Genomic DNA, 21368 nt, shown 5'->3' on the forward strand with positions numbered 1-21368 from the left:
TTATGTGAAGGCAGGCTACACACAGTATCTGAAAGCATTCTGCACAGAATAACCAGGGACTGTAAAGAACAGGCTGGAGCATGCAAGACACCTTTTTCATCTCTAATCTAGATTCAATTGAGGCAGAGGCTTGTCTTCATCAACTCTCATCTGTAAATGCACCTCTGGTCTATTCCTGACAACAAAGGATGGGTTAAATTAGGCTGAGACACAGCAGTTTTTAAATTATTAGCTCTCAGTATGCTGGAAATATAGCTGGGCACTGCTGCTTTCCATGTAAGTGAAAAAATGTTACTGCAAGATCCCATGAATGGCAAGAATGGGTTCAGAGCCTCGTACTGGAGTCTGAAAGGCAACTTGGAAAGTATTTCCGGAGTGGCTCCTTGCAGCCTTCAATACTTGGATTAGTTTTCTAAAATTCTGAAGGAATCTTTTGCTTTTTTTCCCCCTTCTGTGCATTTTTGGTGCTGAACTTTTTCCGGTTTTCCCACACTCCTGCCTGTCACAGAGCAGAAACCACAAAAATGCAGCAAAGTAAAGTCTGTCCAAGGAGCTGCAATTCCATCTCACAAGGATAAACATTTCTTCTGCCAACAAGTGAGCACAGCACACCGGCATCTTCAAATACACATCCCTGCTGCCCAGCAGAGAAACCCACTGACACAGCCTGTCACCTGTACTAACATGAGCTATCCAACATAAAAGACATCAGATTGCAAACCCAACAGCATATACCTGCCAGACCTTATGCTCACATCTGCATTTGCTGAGTTGACAAAGTCTACTGCCATTTTATTTTCCTTTTAGATGCTTTTGGGGGATCCGTTTAATGTGCTAGCTCTTAGAATAGCAAGAGTAGAAGCAGGAAATACACCAGCTTCCCCAGCACAGTTCTGTCCAAGTTCCTTAAATATGCCTTGCAGTTCCAGATTTGATCCCCACACACTGACAGTGCCCCAGCAGCTTCACAAGGTGTCTTTCATTCGTGATCTTTTACTAAGCCTCCCCTCTTTAAACCAGGAAGGAAACAAAGAACCAGGAAACCTCACAGGAACCTGTTAAAGTTTTACAACTTTTCTGGCCATACAGTATAAGAGAGGAAGTTACGACTGCAATTTTTACCCTTCAGCATTCAGGGACGAAATACATCTGAGGACATATGAGGAAAAACCTGCCGAAGAATTTAAATGGCAGAACTGCTTTAGACAAAGAAGAGATAAACAGAGAGCTGAGGGAGTTAACAAGAAACGTAAAGAATAAGAAAAAAAGAAAATAGAAGCCTTGCTCACATTCTCTCATAATGCACAAAAGAAAAGACACAAAGAAATGGAAAGGAAGGAAACTTAAAATCAGTAAACAACATTTGAAGGTGAGTGTTGTATTTTGTTTTTAAAGATAACACATGACAAATTCATCTTCTTTATAATGTCAAGTGCTAAAACTAAGAGATTAGTAAAAATTAGAAGGGTAGACATTTTTACAGATAATGAAGAAAGCTATCATTACATTAGACACATAAACAATTTGAATGAAATAAAAACTTATGCCTAAAGGCATGAGTCAATGTTCATGTGTTAAGTTTACAGGAAAGCTTGGCTAAAGGGCAAATTAGCTTGTTAAGGATATTGGTGGGTTTAGGGTATTTTTTTTTGGCAGCCTTTTCTGACCCACCAGACTCTGGCCTCCATCAAAGATTAAACATGAAGCGAGTGACTCAAGTGCCTAAACACAACTGTCTAGTACCATACATGATACTTGCAAGATTTTTGAGACTTCTGCATGGGACTGGCAGATTCAGCAAGGTTTGCAGAAGACTTGTGCTTAACTGGAGCAGCAGCTACAGCCAGGTAGGATAGCCTTAGGCATCTAACATCGCACTATTAGCAGTGTTTAGGTAACTGAATCCCAGCCTGGACCACACACTTCTCTGATTCAATCTGGCAATTACATCCCTATGTTTGTATGATGCTACAGTCCTGTTTACCTTACCATTGTAAAAGATGAAAATGCACGACAGTACACATTTACTTCAGCTCACACAGGTCAAGCTGTTCTGAGATTTATCTTGAACAAAACAGCCTGAAAGGCCTATGTCTGAATCACACGTAGACAGGTTCTTCACCCATACTCCTGAGGGGAACCAGTGCCAACTCCCTGTTGTAGATGGGAAGAGATAAAACTTACTTGGAAATCCTCTGGGCTGCAGCCTTTCTGGCTACTGTCTGTCTGTGGTTTGCTGGAGGCTTTGGAACCAGCTGAGAAGGCGTACTCTGGGATGGCATCACTTTGTGCAAACTGGCTGCCTTCTGGAGACTAGAAGTGGCACTTGATGTCTTGCGGGCACCAGAGCCAGTTGGCATAGATATATGGCTGGTGCTGGATTGCGAGTAGTTGGCAAAGAGAGCCTGGTAAAAACAGAACAAAATAATAGTAATCGGCGATTGTCTCTCTGAATACTGCTGAGAGAGCTGATGGAAGTGGGTGATGTTATCTGTCTGGTGAAGGCAACCCCCAGAGCCCCAGGGACAGTCCCAAGCACAAAAAGAAGATATAAGGGATCAAGTCAGTGAAGTGGTTTTAAGAACTGAATTGTATACCCTTGGAAACTGGAACTAGCTTCTAGGAGGCTTATTACTGCTGTATAACAATACTATCCTGGAAGAAAAAAAAAAAAAAAAAAAAAAAAAAAAACAAGAGATCATATCCCCTACCTAAGCATGCAGTGGGCTCAAAAACATCAAGTTTTTATTGCTTTGACTGACTTTCTGCACTTACCCTGGTAAGATATTCTTTGTGGGGGAGCTGGGATTGAGACAAAGTTCAAGAAAAAAAAAATATGAGGAAGATGTTACAATGCCAGTTCTTCAGTCCAACCCTGCAGGTGCTTGGAATAACAGGAAGGCTCTAAGCTACCTTCTCTGAAAAAGGGGACTTGAGGTCAGCAGCTAACAAAATGGAAATCCCCCAGTCATACCAGGGAACAGAAAATATTTCTATTCCTAAAGCAGGTGGGAGAGTAAGGACGTTGCAGATTTGATCCAGGGAACAAAAGAATCTGCATTGTGTGAGACACCAGAGACCAGGGCAGTGGACTGGCCCAGCAGGGAGTGGGCAATGGTTCCCTTGGGGAGCTCTGCAGACTGCCAGGCTCTTTTCACAAAGGAGCAACCTGCTGGGAGTTCTGCCTCGTCTTTCCTCGAAGTTTCTTAGTCAGTTTCCCAGGGCAAAGAGGCAATGCCATAACCCTGTAATTTGGCAGCTAGAGGTCAGTGATAGGAGCTGAGGGGAAGAGCTGAGCAACTGCCAGGCACCTCGGTGTGACCTTGGGAGCAGCGCACTTCACTGCAGTTGTCCTCAGTTTCTTCTCCGGTGAAAAACACAACAAAGCCACAGAGAGTGGGCTCCAGGCTCCAGAGAAAACCACAGTCTGAGGGCTGGCTGCGTCTCAGCACACAGACAGGAAAAGCCCCTCTCCCCCGCAATTCTCTGGCAAATGGCAGGGCAGTGGTGTGTGGGAAGGCGTTTCTGACAGGCAGAGCTCTAGGGAGAAAAGGAAGTGCGGGAGCCAAAACAGGCCTGTTTCCTAACCAGAGCTCACTGACAAGATCCCCTTGAGCTCCCAAGCTTTTCTTAACCTCTCCCTCCCCTGAAGCCCTACCTTGATGGCAGCTTTCAGGTTTTGAAATAAGTAGCTGGTGCAAAAGCAGAAGTCTGGAAAATAGCAGTCACACCCCACCTCTCCCCACAAAACAAACTAAAACGAAACCCAGTTCTGTTGCATCTTAGAGTCTCAAGCAGTATGGGGTTGGGATGGAGCCCCTCAAGTCACTGCACCCCTTTCTGCTCTTTCTTATTCAGGGGTGCCATTTCACCGTGTGCTGCTCGATATGATGCATATTTCCTGTAAGTCGTTTTTTTTTTCTTGTTATTAAAATCATTATGATCCTGGTGTCTGCAAAGCACAGTCTTAACCCTTTCCATGTGTTAACATGGACAGGCAGGGAGGTCTGTGACTCTGAAGAAAGAATAAGAATGGATGCTCAAATAAAGCCTGATTAGCAAAAGCTGGGCTGATACCTGCCTACAGAAAGGTCACGGATGTTTTTCTTGGGGTTAATGGACTTCCAAAACGGCCTTTGTCTCCATGCTGTGCTGAGATCCTGGCTGCCTTCCAGGCAAGGATGGAGAGAGTGGAAGCTGACACGGACCACGGCTTCTGGATTCAGCTACAAAGCGCACTGCCCTGCTGGGAACTCCACGGGGACAGGACAGGAAACCAGGAGAAGCTACTGTGCAAACAAAAGGGGCAGCTGGGGAAAGCAAAGCCTGACCACACAAAGGAGAGGTTGGGAAGAGATTCCAGAGATAACCAAAAAGCGGGAGACACACCTCATCGCTCAGGATCCTGACTGCTCAGGACCTAGGGAGAGCAGAAACCTAGAGAAACCCTGACAGAGACATTTCTAAAGCAGGTAGCACCCTGCAACTGTTGGTGCTGAAAGTAAATAATCTGGACCCACACTTTCCAGGCTGGCAGATTTAATTTAATTCTGAGAAGACATTTGCTTTCCCCACAAATTCTTCAGGCTACAAATCTGAAAGTCCTTAAACACTAGCAGATTTTTTCGCTAAAAATCACCTAAAGCATTAGTGAGCTAATTCTCTTGCATAATTCTCTGGGGAGATAGGACCATTCAGAAAAGGACAGCATTAACCCTGTCATGCACACAAAGCATGTTAGGCACTGACCAAGTGATGTTCCCCAAGCCACAGACCGAAGCAATATGAACTGCTAGGTTGTGATCTCAGAGAGGATCCTGAGTCCTGATCCCCAATTTGCCTCGTTATAACTCACCTCTCCTTACATTCACATCTACACTGCACTGCATAGATGAAGTTATCTGCACAAAAATTGTCATTTTTAATTAGAAAATCTCAACATTTAAACCTCTACAGCTTGTCAGTAATGACAATACACATCTAAGGGTATTATTAGCTGGTAGCAACTGAGCTTGGGCTGCTCGTGAATAAAAGCAGGGAGGTACTGTGGTGCTTTGAAGAAAAGCAGATATATTAATGATCTTCAAAAACAGAAGGAATGTTCCTGGCACTTACCATTCTTGTATCTAACACCCATCCCTAGCACAGTAACGGAACAAATGTTGCAAGCAAAAACATGCTCATTCTGTGACCAGAGGAGCTAATGAAGCTCATTTCCTGTGAATCTGTCTTGGGGCTGAATCTTACAGTATGTAATATAAAGCATGCCCCAAATTATGCTTCCCTTCATGGGTTTGAGGCATTTGTGTGAGGATTTCTGCTGTATAATTATGAGTGGCCTGATGCTGCAGCTTTGCCTTAATGGAAACAGTAGCTGAGTTCCCTTCCCAGATTCATAGGTCTTTATTTTCATGAATTTTGTATGAAATGTAGCTTTAAGATTTCTACACCATAGTCGTTCAGCTTAAATTGAATAAGCAAGAGTGAAAGTGATGAGAGACTCAGCAGTGTGTGAGAACTGACAGATATACACGCACATGGACTGCACAAAGATCCGTGCAGCTAGGCAGCCAGTTCCAAACCTCTACTTCTGGAAAGCAAGATGTTGATAAGGAATAAACAATGATGAGGATTTAGTTTTAAAAAAATCCAAAAAAAAACTTTTAGAAATTTTAGGAAATTGCATTTCCAATGACTTTGCAAAAATACAGGGATTCAAAAGGCTTTGATGAGCTTTGGATTTATACAAATTGTTTAGTGCAGGTTCCTTTGAATACATATTAATATGATCAGTTAAATAAGTTTGGATGCAACAATCAGTTGAGTTGAAAATCCACAACATTGAGATAATAGCACATTTTGACCCAGTTATTTAACTGCCACGGTGTTAAATTCCATTAAGAGGAGCATCTTGGGGTCATCAAAAAAGTGAAGGAAGAAGAGCAAATTCATGGCATTCACAGAATGTCCTGAAGCAAGTCTTCCTTGGTGAATTCTTCATAGAGGTATTAAAATATACTGAAATAAATTGACTTGGTGCTTTCTTCTTTTCTCTCTTCTTGTATATGGTTTATCTTTTTAACCTGGGAGCTCTCTGAGGAAAGGTTTGGGCCATATCATTGTATTGCAAAGACACTTAATACATCTGGGCGTTACCATAATTCTAATAATAGCGATGGGATTGGAAACATGGGGACAAAGTTTCAGCTGGTATAAATCAGCACAGACTACTGCTTTCAGAACAGTTGTTCTGCTTTACTTAGTCTAAGTCTTTGACTCATCAGTATCACAAGATTCAAATAGGAAAATGGCAGTTAGCACATCTAGAGGGAAAACAGTCTGAGGGAGAAAGCTGCAAAACAAGAAAGAACGAGAGACTGCAAATCTGACAGCAGTCCAATATATAATAGTTCAGAAAACAGTTAATGATGTTTAAGGCTGCACTCAAAGAGGTCCTGTATCCTCAGGCCAGAAAAATGTAGTTCTAGGAATACTAGGAATATTATTTTAAACATTCATTAATCCCAGTAAGGTTTAAATAAATGGCAGGAAATTTGGAGTCGCATATGTTGAAAGGAATAATGTTTGCTGAATTTCACAAAGTAAGGAATATTTCAGAGAACGTACCATGACCTTTCAAATATTCAAATGATTAAAAGAGGAGAATTATTTAAGATTTATTTAGCCCGATGTTTCGTAGTATAAAATCTACTTAAACTTCTGATTCAAAATGTGATCACAACTGACCACACAACTCATTAACATGATTTATGACTTGCTTAACATGACCTTTTTTGATATAAGTAGGACTGATGGGGATCATTCCACTATACGACTGAACTTCTCTTGTTTTAATTTAGCTTTTTTTCCCATGCGAAATGCTTGGCATAAAACTCTAAACCCAGTAGATGCTAGGCTAAGCAGACAGAACATAGCCACACAGAGAAAGAGGAACCTCCCTAACAGCTAATGGCATCTTTCCAGTACAGGAAACAATTAGAGAATAAACAATGATGGTATATTAACTGCCTTGCCAACTGCAGCAGTGATACTAACATCTAGGTCATAACATGTCACATGGAGCCTCCTTTAAACATTAAAAAATACTGCTATAAACCTGTTTTTATTGTCTTTTGGTATGATTTTGTAATTCTTTTTCCTTGATTTTATTGATATCAGATTTAAGTTTCTTGTCTCCACTTTCAAACTCTGTCCCTTTCTTTTTTTTTTTTTTCCCTCAGGCTTTGTATTGTCTCTGTTCCTGGTCCCTATCACTGCAGAGCTTTATCCATTTGTTTGCTAGATTCTCATTCAGTCTGGTGCTTCTCTTTTTGTTCAGGGAACAAAATACCTATTCTGGCACTGAAGATTTATTTCCACCCTACTGCATGGTATGAACTAACTTTCACATACAATGAGTGGAAATTATCGGTTATTATCCTTTTATCCACCTCCATAGTACGTGCTGCCCTGCAAATTGTGAAATGCTTGGAGGAGAAATCATCATTCTTAAGTGTCTGGAAAGCACTCATCCGAGAGTGGGCGCTACCACAAAGAAATATGCAATAAGCCCTCATGATCAGATACATCCACTGCATGGCAGCGGGGAGTATTCCTATTACACAAATACTTGGCTACAACTCTTACGCTTCCCAACACATCTAGCTCATCTCCAACATATCGAACTGGTTAACATACAGGCAGAAGCATCTGGCTGTGTTATTAATCATAGTGCTTCTGTTATTTGTTCACATGCTATCCATATACATACAACCAGTTCATTTGTCACAAACAGAAGGAAAGATGTGCAGCTAATTATGTTGTATGGTCATGCCACACTCACAGTGTACCTTGAGGTATCTGAATAAATACACTTCAGCTACTGATGAATGGCTAGTCTGCCTTCCAACAAGAACTTGAACAATGAGATGAAACGCATGGTTTGGAGACGTCCTGCATGCATTTCCCAAAGCAGAGAGATCATGACACCCTCTCAAGTAACAAACCCTCTCCTTTTTGTGATATATTTGTTCTGTTGATGGAAATAGGCTTTCACAACTGCAAAGCATTTCATGGAGGGGATCAGTGCGAATCTGAGAAACTGACCACACAGGGTGGAGGTCATTTTCTAAGGATCATCCAGTAACAGCCTGACAGCAGCCAAGACCAAAACAATGGCCTCCCACACTCCAGAGCAGTGTTCTGGCCAAGTAGCCTTTAATTCTAATTAAGATCATTAAGGAAAGATCCAGGATCCACTAAAAAGGGTGAATCCAAACTTGTGGATCCCACAGAGCTGACTTCTATGGTTTTCTGTTCATGAAATGGACAAGGTTGAGCCCTTGTTTCCCTCTTTATCATTCTTTCCCCTCACCGCCAGTCTGTGGCAGTCTCCCCAAATTGTTCTGCTAGATCCCCCTCCCTTCCATCACTTGCAGTGCTTTAAATATTTGGAGAAGCAATTTCCAAATGGATGTAGAATTTTTCCAAATCTTGTCCAATGTATTTTCTTAGATCAGAGTAACTAACAACTGTTAATTGTGTCCAGACCAGTCTGTGAGTGATGTGACTGAAAAACGTAATCCTTACTACCCTGCTGAGGGTTTCCCATAAAACATCCAATTTTTTCTAAACTCTGAATTCTCCCAGTTGCATACATCTTGCATAAGACCAGTATGCTTGCCCCATTTCCAGCATCAATGTAAAGCTGCTTGGGAAGAGTGAGTGGCAAAAAACATGATAGCATATCAGAAAAAGGTCTTTATGGATGGCAATCTACAGCAGATGAGAAAGAGAGGGAATGTATGAGAAAAGAAAGACAGCAAAGAAGGAGATTTAAGGAGAAGCACTGAATTTGAGGTTCTTATGCTATGCAGAGCTCAGAATGAGAGACTTGCCTCTGGCTTCTCCTGTGTCCATAGTTTTCACTCTGATTAAGGAAACTAGAAACACTTTCCATACTTTCCTGGCATGATTTTCCTACAAGGGAGGTCAATGCCACTGACACAAGGATGCTTTATCATGGAAGTGAAGATAAGACAACAAAAACAGAAGGCAAGTTCCTGGAAAGGTCAAGTCAAAGGACTGAAGTCTGAGAAGGAAAAGGTCAATAACAACAAACTTGAGAGGGAGATGGGGATAAACAGATGAAGATGAGGGTAATGCAATCACTGGGAGGGGCATCAGAGCATCCATGCAACTGTGACTGGAAGGGGAGGTAGGGCTGGCTCCAAAAGAGACGGTCGTGTTATTAAGATGTAGTTTACACTCCAGAAAGTCTGAAAGCCCCCATGTTCAGCAAATCCCTTTCTTCATTAATGGCAACTTCAGAGCAGCCTGAGCCCTGCGGTAAAGTAATAGCCTCAATACTGCAACTCTGAACTGCTTGGCTCAGAGAGAGAAGGGAGGGAAAGCTGTGAGGGGGATCTTGTGGGGGTGAGTGGAGGTTTAACAAAGAATCACTTTAACAGAAACTCCTGAGTAATGGCTCTACCCCAGGCCAAGAATAACATCAGCTCAATGTCAGCAATTAGAAGAAGGCTCAGCCAGGCCCCATGGCCAGCTCCAGCCTCCTCACAGGCACAAGCCAGCTTATAGTCCTTTCCTGAGCAGCCACTGCTGCCCACCCAGAGCCCTTTGGATGCAGATGAAAGGAAGACCTCCTGCTCCTGCTGAGAGGGGCTGCAAGTAGACTGTAGGTGGGGGAATTCAGGGACAGAAAACACATGGCTAAGTGAAGACCCTGAGAGAAGGAGCGTGAGGGGCAAAGGCAGAAGGGCCTCTCCTTCAAGACACTCTCAGAAAAGGATGGGGGCAATTTGCTTATAAGCTGTTCTCAAGGACTCTGACTCGTGACTCATCCACTTCATAGAAGGGAGAGTGGGTGTTCACATGTTAGCTCTGTTCATGGTCTTGCTGAAGTCCAGTTCTGCCAGACTGTCCAGCAAATAGCTCCAAATCTATTTGAGAGCAGTCTCTTTTGAGTGGAGGCTTGTTCATGCAAACACTTCTCTTTAGCAAGAAAGCCTCTTGGCCACCACTCAGAAGAAAAAACATACCTCCTTCTCAATAATAACAAAGAAGAGAAAGGAGTGCATCAGTGAGCTCATTGTGACTTCAGAAGGTTCGCCAGGCAGGATGGAAATGGTGTTCCAGACACAGTGGTCTACCCTTGGCATCTAGAAATTGCTCAGAGCATCAATAATACAAAGCCATTTTCATATTTTCTCTGGCTCTTGGACATTCAGCCCGTCTTTTCTCCTTACAGTTGTGACAAAGGAGTCATATGCCTGTCAGTGCAAAGCAGTGAAAGGAAATCTTAAGTGAAAGGAAATCTTAAGTGTAGTTATAACAAAATGTGTAGGAGGCTTTGAGAAGATTTTCAGGGTTGCAGAAAAACTTGCACCCTGCATCAGGGTCAGTGGCCATGTCTCCTGCACGCTGAAAGCTCTTAAAAGAAATTAACATATTTCTCCGAAAGAACGATGAAGATTCTCCAAAATATTTATTTAAGTCCACTAACATGCTATTTTTTGGTAACTGTATCTTATGAGAAGACATCCAGTAGGAGAGGAATTTAGTCACGATGAACCCTTGATGGGGTCTGTTTGCTACAGAGTGCACAGTTGCCAACATAATTTCAAAACCCCACGTTTAGAAACATAACATTGGAATATAACAGTGACCCAGCCTGAAGCACTACCCAAGAGGAACGCAAGTCGAAGCAGAACCGTGTCACCCAGTGACAAGTGACAAAGAACCATGGAGACTACAGACAAGTCTAAAGCCGTCTGAGGCACTGGAAGAGAATGCCTTGAACTGGTGCAGAAAAGCAAGCAGCAGCATGCCACTAGCCAAATGGAGGAGGATGTCAATGTGGTATAAGAGGCCAAAGGGAACTACAGGTAATATAATTTCAATGCTCAGTGACTTTAATAATAGTTCTATTGTAACACGCTGGAAGAGCTACTTCCATCACAAAAGCTGTGCCACATGCACTGTTTGGGTTGGTTCTGCACATGTAGGACTCAAGTCAGTACTGCTGTTATGTTGGAGGTAGGATTTTTCTGAGTTACCTGGTGCCGGGCTTGGCTTTGCTCCAACAGCTGTCGTGACTGAAGTTTCTGCTGCTGAAGTTGCTGCACAGCAAAATGCAACTGATAGTTGGGGTGTGTCAGTGGACTCCGTGTCACCGGGGTGCAGCCACTGTTCTCCATCTCTCCTTCCCAGGCAAACCGATCACTCTCTGGAGCCCTGGGAAAAGAAAAGACATCAGTCTTTCACCACTCTGCTTTTAAGGACTCCTGCTTACAAGGCACCATCGCTCCTTACTATTTAGCCAGCTATGAATTTGTTTTAAGTTGCTCTGACAAGCACGACACCTGATACAGGTTATCATGTGCTAACTGCCACCTTGCTGAGGAGTGTTTTGAATTCCAGGCCAGAACTGCATTACCAGCTGTAACACCATGCTTGAGGGGAACAAAGAAAGACAAAAGAGAAGAGAAATTCAAAACTGGAGCATGTCATTGTCTGTGGCTGATTAGCACTGAAAAGAGGCAGCATCTCAACAGAAAAAGAAGTGAAGATTCCCATCACTAACAAGATAAGTATCTATTTGGATTTGTAGAGATTTTGTTAATACACTAGAATAAGGCTTACACCAAGCACACACATGCTGCACTGAGGGTGGAATAAAAGAGAGGCATGTAAAATAATATCCACAGAAGGGATAAAGGACTGGGAGGATGAGGTTGCAACTAGGGCATATTTTGACTCCACACAGTTACAATCCACAAGACCTGAGGGGACTCATAGATTCATTTCTTTCATTATTTCAGTCATGTAAGCCTTTCCCAGAGGAGAAAAGGCCTCCTGCAAAGAGGTAGGAGTTCTTACAACCCAGGCTTACGTGGTGGAAGTTCAGCTGTGGCGTGCAACATGATAAGTACCGCCAGGAACTCGCTGCCTTGCTTTGAAGTTCGTAAGCCGCGGCAAGAAGGCAGCACCAGCACACTTACACACAGGGCCCAGGGGCTTTGCAGAGAACAGGTGGCAGACTGACAGGGCCACAAGGTGTCCTGAAGAGGCTATGATGGCCCAGCGACCCACACACCCCCTGCTCACAAGACAGGATGCCATATGGCCTATTGAATCCTGACACTCTGGCTAATAAAACCTTCAAGCCTCAACGCTCAAGCTTCCCAAGTTTCTGCTGATCTCTGTCATGTTTCTCTCAGCCACTCTTTCCAAACATTTCCTTTTGTTTCCCAGAGCAGACTCCCATTGTATTTCCTGTGTATGTCATAACTATCTGGGATGTAAAAGACACCAAGTGTTTCATGCCGTGATTCAGAGTGTAGGTTATGGTTTTGGCAAGAGTCAACAGCAACATCCTTGCTTCATGATTCCATCAAAGCTTAGAACCTAGATTCTCTGAATGTGTCTCAGCTTCCCTTGTAATCTTCATTATCACACCAACCCCTTAAAATGCTCTGAAGAATGCTTCAAGCACCACCAGAAATAACTGCCAGCACTACATCCTCTCCCTCAAAAATAACCTAATGTGTGCCTTTCAAAATAAATTGACAACAAGGACTCCAATTAGTAAAGGGTTCCTCTCCATGCTCATCTCAACAACGGAGCAGTAAGACAACCTTGTAGAAAAGACATTAAGCCACCAGCATTTCCACCTGCTTTTCCTCTTATGGGCCATTGGATATAGGTAACCTTCTCTAGACTTCTCTGTTCATAGGATCCCACCTTTGCTTCTTCAATGCTTTGCTTCCGTTGCAGCCCAGTGCAATGCTGGATGAACTACTCTTGCACTCTGCCATCTTTTGTCACACCTCCTCAAGATTCTCAGTCTTTGAGTTATTTTCTTCTCACCAGCTCTTGGAGAACTGCACTGTTGCTGGCAGTACTCAGGCCTTGGAACCGAAGTTGTGAAAGTCTGAATCTGGCTCTGAGGTTCACTCCCTTGGGAGAGTTTCTCCCGTCTTCTGAACCTGCCTTTCCCCTTCTGCCCTCCTTATGGAGCAGGGATCACCTCCTCTTAATGCTTTATACCATAACAGTTCTCTAAGGTCATTTGATGTCTGAAAATACTATTAAAAAACTAAAATACATACACTTAATAAATATCCCAGTTTTTCAGCATTCCTCAGTTTCCCCTCCTATAAAGCCTGATTTTTTTTCTCTTCCTTTCCTTCTAAGACTCTCTCAGGTGTTCCTTTTACTCTTAATTCTGTGAAAGAATCTCAGATACTTCCTCCTTTCTCTCTCCATCCTCAAACAGATGAGCACTGGGTAACCTCTGCAGTGGTTATGTATAGGCCATGTGTATTCTTTTAACCTCCCCTAGGACAGTAACGGGGTCGTGGTTCTCTGCTACTGTGCTTTCATCTGCAATTGTTCAGCTATGGATCTATGCATGCTGCTGGCCTTCCAGCACTGTCCCCTGCTGGGCACAGGATGCCACAAAAAGCACAGTTTAAAAGAAGAACATGACAAGGCACAAGGAATCTCTGAAATACTCACCAGCTGTCTCCTCTCCGATCCCAGCAGCTCACCACATGGGTTATCAGCAGGTTGGACTCAACTCCCACCCCAAGGGGAATATCTGTTCCTTCCACGGCATGGATACTGACTCCATCACCCACCCACATATTACAGCTCCCTGGACTTCTCCCTTGTGTGAAGCAGCTGCAGTCTCTGTTACCTTCCAGTAAAGTTAGGGCACGCTCACAGCTGAAAAGCACAAAGGACTGTGCTGAGGTGTCCTTTGGAAGATTGCTGGCAGTTACTGCAGGCCAGGCCTGGAAACAAACGTCGACTGCAGCAGGTACAAAGACGAAAAGCATTCAGGAGCTTGATTAAAGTCACTGTAGTGCTTAGTAAACAGTCTGATTAATTACTCATCAGCACTACTGAGAGATCATGACCTTCAATATCTCTGTTTTGAGCTAAACCATGTTCATTTGTCAATTTGCCTCGAGTCTTTCTCACACCACCAATTCCTCACTTGAGAAAAATTTGATAAGGTCACTCAAAATGTTCCCAAAGAAAGTAAGCCAACAAGGGATAAAGGGGATACCTCTCATGGATCTAATAACTAGGTAAAGCATGTGAAACAAGAGCTAGAATGAAAGGACAGTTTCCACTAGGGTCCCATAAGAATCTGTGCTATGGTCTCTCCTGTTCAAAACACTTACCAATGGTTTCAGAACAGGGAAATAAATAAATAAATGGAAGTTTGCTGCTGGAAAAGTTAAAGTCACTGAGAACTGTGAAAAAACGTCACATTACTAAATGATCAGACATCAAATCACTAGATGACATTCAACTTCACTACAAAGTTGTGCACCCAGAGAAAGGCAATCCTAGCTTTACACAGTAAGGGAATTTGAACCAGTTACTTCATGAAAAGACATTATAACTATTGTAGCTTTTTCTTTGAAAACATCAGTAAAATACACTCAAAAAGGAAATGCAATTTGGGCTTATGTTGTAGCAATCTCTTGATACTGAGGATAATTCTTCCCCATGTTTCTCCTCCCATCTCAGAAAACATACAGTAGGACTGGAAAAACTACAGAGAAATGATGATGTAAAGATGATCAAAGGTATGGAACAACTTATGCATTGAGGAATGACTAAATAAATAAGGACTCTTCAGCATGGAAAAAAAGACAACTGAAAGGAAGTATGAAAAATATCTTTAAAATCATGAGCTTCAGGGAGGAGAATGGGAAACAATTACTCCTTACACTACAAAACATAGGGAAAAACAAATGAAGCCATCAGGTGGGCAGGTTAAAACAAATGAAAGGAGCTACTTTTTCTCAGCACATAATAAAACTGTGGTTGCCTTCTTACTACAGTAAGTTAAGGATGCCAAAAATGTACAGGGGTTCAAAAATGAATAGACAAACTAATGGAAGCAAGAGCCACTAATGCTATTTCTACACAAAGATACCAACTCCTAGCCAGAAAATCACTGAGTCCCACAGAGTACTGGGGAATTATCATCATGAATGTCATCTACTGCTCTTCCCTCGGGATCTGCCATAGAGCACTGTCTGAACAGGGTACTGAACCACAGTACTCCTGCTCTGAGGCAATGCAACCAGTTTTGTTTATGCTTCAGGAGTCTGAAACTAAACCTGTCTCAGGTCTCAATCAGAAGTTAGAGAATTCAGTCAAGTTGCACGATTCATTCTAGAAATCAATATCTGTTCCAACGTCTCTCATATCTACCTCCAACTCAGAACCTGCAATGCATAAATTCAATCCTTTGATCCAAAAAAATGCTTGGGAAGCTAAAGATTGAGGCAAGATGAAATGAAGGAGAAAAAATTGATGTAAATGAAAACTGAAGGTGGACCTGCTGATAGCCAAACTGACTTTGTGCCACAGATGTGGTATACAGTGACTGCAGTCTGTAGTACTGAGGGCCGCTGATAGAATGGCAAAACTTCAGTATCATTTCCTTGATCCTCATTTCTTTTGTTTTGATATACCAAGCTAGGGATTAACTGTTAGAGGAAGACAAACAATGCAGGCTGATGGTCCAGTTTTTAAAAATGCATTGAGATTGCTGCCTGGATCTAACATTTGTTCACTTACATGGACTCTGAAATGCTTTCATTTAGTTTCTAACCAGTTTTAATACATTTTTTTTCTAACCAATACAAGATTTATAGACTACAATATTTTTTTAGGATAGCATATTGCCCAGGTAAGCTTTGTTTAAACTACCTAAGTACACTCTTGAAACTATGCCTCCAAATCTTTAGGAAGAATTAAATTTAAAAAAAAAAATAATAACACAAAATAAATCCCCCAAAACCACCTAACCTTTTTGTGCAGTGTAGACAGGCTCATATGCAACTGCCTGCAGTTCCAATACTTCTATTCCATGCAATGCAGCACAAAAGCACTTACTTTTTCCTACATATGCTACCGAAAACAGTTGCTTGCCTGAACAGATTTCATTCTCATGGCCTGCAAAATCCTTCTTTATTGAACATAATTGTTAGATACCAGGGGTTTTCCTTCTTTATAGATGGAATTCAATATAAATTCATTGTACTAAACTTCAAACATCTTTAACATAAGCATTAAATACCTGACAACAGAAAGCTTGCGTATTTGCAAGTCTTCGGATCCCTTTCATATATAGGTAGTTCATCAGCAGCTTTGGAAAGTCCCCATATAGGATATTACCAAGTTGCTGATATTACATCTGAGGACAAGCTTCCCTTGGTACAGAAGAACTGGGCTTACGGTCTGAGACTCAATGTGCTGCTGTCAGCAACGTGCTTCAACCCTCAGTCTATTTGCCATGCTCACAGGACTGCCTCCATGGTGTGGATCCTCAGGCTCTGCCTGTCAGGTGATTTATCAAAGCATGATAGCACCTTTGTGCCCTTCCTGAAGTCAGCTTTTCTGCTGAGGGAAATCTGCAACAGACTCAGCACAGTAATGAAGGCTGGAAAAAGGCTGTAGAGGACCTCACAGCTTAATAGATCCTAAAGAATTTACATGGCAAAGAGACCCTAAAAATGCCCCAGCTGATGGAAAAGCTATTTCACAACTCACACCTTTTAAGACAAAGTCAAAAATAACCAGAAGAAAACTCACACCCCCAGTGGAAACAAGGCTTCACTAGAGTTGGTACGCATAGGCCTTCTTGCTTTCAGTTAGGGATTATTGCTTGAACATTAATGATTCCCTGAATACGGATTTGCTCACATGTACAGACGACAGATATAGGCATAGATGCACACACACGCAAATGGGAAACAGAAATTCCTGCCTCTGCCACCAGAAGAGATTGGGTTTCATTCTGTCAGCCAGGCTGGTTGTGAGCAATCTTCTCACAGCTTGCTCAGGATTATTTATGGGTTGCTTAGTTTAGAGACCTGGCCAGGATTCAGACCTTCACTATGTACAGGAAATCTCAGCCTCGGCATTATGGCCCATCCTTTGTAAGCAAGATTTTGTCCTTCCAGCAGCTCTTAGGGCTACTCAGTATTTTTGGCAAGAAAGCCACTGTGTTCCTTTCTTTGAACTGCAGTTTTCATAAAGCCTGGGCCAGAATTCTCTCTTCCTCTTCACTGACAGCACAAGACCTTTCTGCTGCAAACTTTCTGCCTCACAAAAGGCACAGGTTTGCTTTCCAGAGCAATTTCAACAGAACTCCATGCTAGTATGAGCACAGCTCAGCCTAAAAGTGCTAGAACACCACGGACCAACCTTCAGGTTCACTGCTTCCAAATTCCCTTTCCTGCTTTGTTTCTCTACAAGGACTCTTTCCCGATTCATTACCCCCCTTCAATGTAAGCTACCCTTTCACAAACAACTACCTACACTTCAAATACTAAATGCTAATGCATTTCTTCTCTAAGGAAGAGATGAGGTGATCAGCTCTTACAAAAAAAGGAGGATGCTGGCTTCTGTCCCCACTTCAAATGGATTTAAAGGGAATACCAAGGATTGAAGCTGTAGTCAAGACCTCAGAATGCCATTTTCTGAGAATCCTGTAGTTACTATCTGACATACAGCAAGACCCTACTGAAAGAATGACTTCATTTACTTTAATTTCTGTTTCAGCTGAAGCCTTCTTCCCATGGCACAGCTGGGCACTTGTTTGATAGTGACTCCTGTGTGGCAGGCAACAATACCAATTCATACAGTGTGCTGGTGTTCCCCATATATCACTTATTAAGCAGGAACTTTTGAAACATTTGAAAAGTGCCTACATCCTACTGAAAGGCAATGCAAACTATGCTCAAATTACTTGTGAAAATGGCGCTTCAGCAGTTCTGAAAAAAATCCTTTATGTTTAACCCTGCTTAGTTTGTAAGAATTGATAGGATCGCAGCAGGAATCAGTAGAGCGGGAGGTCTGGCAAACAGAGAAAAAAATGATCCTCCTTTTAGACGAGGAAACAAGCTGACAATGATCTTTTACATCCTTTCCTCTAAAGGCTGGAGCTAAGGAATAGCAAGGGCCCTTGCTGGCAATAAGTGAACTCAGTGCATTTATAAATCAGAGCTCCCACCTTGCCAAGGAATGCAAGACAATCTCAGGCAGTAGTTTCTTGCCCACAGGGCATTCAGGTGGTATGACACGTCCAGGAAGCTTCCAGTACAAAGCTCTGGTGGGCACCAGCTGCTAGAAAGTAGTTGGAATAATAACTAATGACTCTGTCTAGCGTGGCAGCTCCCAGCATCCTGCTGACTTATGTTCAGGCACTCAGAAAAACACAGAACATTTTCTTTGGCACACTACAAGCTTCTTCCATCCCTAACAATAGGCCCTAGATTGGGGCTGGCTATGGAGCAATGATAAACATAGTGGGACAAAGCCCAGGACGCTGGGGGCCTGGCTGGGGTGCAGGACTGTCGGGCCTCTCGCAGCGCCGCTTGCCTCAAGGCCTTTCTTTGTCTCTTCTCCCTCTTTCCCTCCCCTCAGCTTCAAAAGCAATAAATTACAAATTTAAAAACAGAGCAACAAGCCTTTCAGAGTGGCTTGCTCCTGTCCTTTGCTGTTATCAGAAGTGTCTATGAAAGTATCTTTGGTATGGTTTGGTCAGCAAGAGCCTGCGTTTCAGCATGGTCTGTAGGTGTGACGGCTGGAACGTGCCAGCCCTAAAACACAGAGGGTAAAGAAAGTTAACTTTCCAAAAATCTATGGGGGAACAAAGCATTTTTGATATTCCTAAATGAGCTCTGCCTGGGGCTTTGGAGGCCTCCTGAAGGCCAGGGAGGTGTCCAGACCTCTCCCTGGCAGAGGTACCTCCAGCCGGGGAAGGGGCAGGAAGCAGCTGGCCCATATAAAAGGAAGGTGCCATCACCTGGCCTGCAATCTGCTTTCAGGCTCTGCAGGAGAAGCCAAGGAAAAACTTTCAAAGTTAATGTGCAGCCTGTGAAGGCTGCATTGGCACAGTAAACGTGTGGAACAGCATTTTGGGTTCAAATCCAGTTCAAAGTGACAAATACAATCTCCCACAGTGAAGGTGTTGCAGAGATGCAGAAGAGTTTCTGTCCCAGACCATCAATCAAACTTTTGCTTCTTTAGTGATGAGGCACAGATGCAGGCAACTTGTAATAGGTTCAGCCTTAGCTCTTTGGCTCCCTGCTTTCTCAGCAACCCAGCCTGCTTCTACCTACACAGCAGGTAGGAGAGGCACCAGGACATCTGCTGTCCCATGTGGCACAAAGACACAAGGCGCGTGTGAAAAGCTGGTTTAGGGAAAGAGCTGTGGGTTCTGCAGATTTAATACAATTCCCAGATCTAGATCCATTCACAGGTTAACTGTAATAGCTACCAGAGGCACAATTCAAACGTCCCAGAACATTTTAATGTGCCTAATTATTAGCAAATGTCAGGAGTCCCCCTCTGCTATTCCCACAATTCCTCCTTTCCACTGAGAGACTTGATGTTGTCACAAGAATTTTATTCTTGTTCTCCTTACTTTGGGTCTAAACCTTCCCTCCTGATTCCTCCTTTGAGCTCAGCCAGCCTTGGCAACCTTAACTCCATCTTCTTCCTTAACTCAGACCCTTCAGACCTTTGATCGTACATTGCTTTTCTCTGCACTTTCTCCACTTTATCACTATTTGGGGCTAGGAAGGTGCTCAAACCTGAACATATTATTCCAGGTGTGCACACACGATCGCTATAGAGGGAAGGCCCGTTACCTTCCTGCTTCTTTATTTTATTCTGCAAGTACTATCCAAGTTACTGAGCTTTCTTTTCTGGAATATGCTGATATATAATATAATATGCTTTATTTTCTGCTCCCCAGCTTCTGTAAACTATTCCTGCTTTTTCCTTGCTGTTGAGTAACCTGAGTTTTTGGAGCAAAACGAGGTTCTTATAACAAATACAAAGTACTGCCTGCTAAATTCTTCTGCAGATCAGGAATTAAGTGCACTTTAGGGTCCTGGATCTCTGTGTACAGGCAAGGCCATGAGGGTAGCAGGTTTGAAATCAGATGCATCCAACAGCTTTGTGGCAGCCTAGCAGAAGAAGAACAGGCTGTGATTATGGAACACCAGCAAACCTACCTCTGCAGGTGAGCCCTAATCTACTTCAACTATTCCAAGATTTAGCTGGCATTATCAACCTGTTATTTAGAGGAGCATTAAACTTGCCAGTCTTAGTAAATGAAATGAAACATTTACCCTTTTGTAGAGCTATTTTTTTCTGCTGGGTCCCTGGCAGTGTTTTTGGCTCCAGTCTCTCTGATCTGGGGAATATGTGGCAGGTAAAAAACAGCTTGTTTTTCTTCTCTTTACACATGGCAGCTTTGAAATTCACAAGTAGAAAGACTAAATCAAGAAGAAAACCAGCAGCCAGCTGGCTGTAAAGTTCAATGCCTCCATGCTGTTGCGGTTCAGCAAGCCACTGGAGAAGCAATGAAGGCAACAGAGTGCATCTCCTCTGTGTGACCTAGTTTAACAAGATCACGTAGCCTCAGTTAGTACAAACACTGAGGTGAAGCATATTGAGGGGAAGGTGCTGGCCTCATGATCCCTGCACATACTTTCATACCTGCAAATGCAAGCAAGGCCTGCAAAAACATTTTAATAACAAGATATACTAACACAGAAGCCTGGTATCATTCTGCTCTCGTAAGGGGAATCTTGATGAAGATTATTTTAGTAAATTTCTGACATGAATTTCTGATATGAAGTTCAGATAGAGCAGATAAACTGAGTGAATTCACCTCGCTACTGTCTTGCTCTGCTTAGACCACAATACATAATTCAGAATTGGAGAAAGGGCTATGTAAGCACTCACCTTAAATTTGCTCATTTGTCCTAGTCTAGGGAGTTTCTGGGGTGAATACACAAACACACACCCCACACAATTCAACGCACCATGAACTCCAACACAATGCTGTGCCACTTACAAAGATGGGAAAGGTATTCCTTGCTTCAGACGTTCCACTGTAAAATCCTAGCATCAAGTGGCTCAAAACAAATCATGGCTTGCACAGGCAGTAGGTAATCCTACTGAAAACCAAACTGGAAGAGACCGATGGGCTCTGTTCCTGACTATATGTTTATTAGTGCTTTATCCAAGCAGATTTTGCATTTCAGGATAGCAGCAGTATCACAAGAGGATGAAAACATAATAAATGGGCACCACTATCTGTCTAGAATATGCTTATGACTGGCTCTGTAATTGAAGATACTACTCTGTAACTCCCCTAAAAATGCATATTTCCTACCTCTCTCAAGAGGTGCAAGGGTTAAGCCGGGACCAGTAGGTTAGCCCTGCACCCTGTAATGCCTCCTTTGAAAAGCCGCTCACAGTTTACAGGGAAAGAGTGAGTGCAGCTGCTGTCCCAG

General features: G+C 42.8%; 1 protein-coding gene across 5 annotated transcripts in view; it reads right to left on the reverse strand.

Annotated features, from left to right (window-relative positions):
* Positions 1–21368, reverse strand: part of TTLL5 (tubulin tyrosine ligase like 5) — a 124775-nt gene that overhangs the window by 15539 nt on the left and 87868 nt on the right. For 4 of the 5 annotated variants that reach the window (XM_068683162.1, XM_068683161.1, XM_068683165.1 and 1 more), the window contains 3 exons: positions 13540–13749; positions 11076–11253; positions 2185–2405 (listed from right to left, as the gene is read on the reverse strand). In XM_068683162.1, the coding sequence (XP_068539263.1) occupies positions 2185–2405; positions 11076–11253; positions 13540–13749 (609 nt within the window). The remainder of the gene's footprint in view (positions 1–2184; positions 2406–11075; positions 11254–13539; positions 13750–21368) is intronic. The other variant, XM_068683163.1, reaches the window with a different exon arrangement.

The sequence above is a fragment of the Anas acuta genome, chromosome 5 (genome assembly GCF_963932015.1).
Source record: "Anas acuta chromosome 5, bAnaAcu1.1, whole genome shotgun sequence".
NCBI lineage: Eukaryota > Metazoa > Chordata > Aves > Anseriformes > Anatidae > Anas > Anas acuta.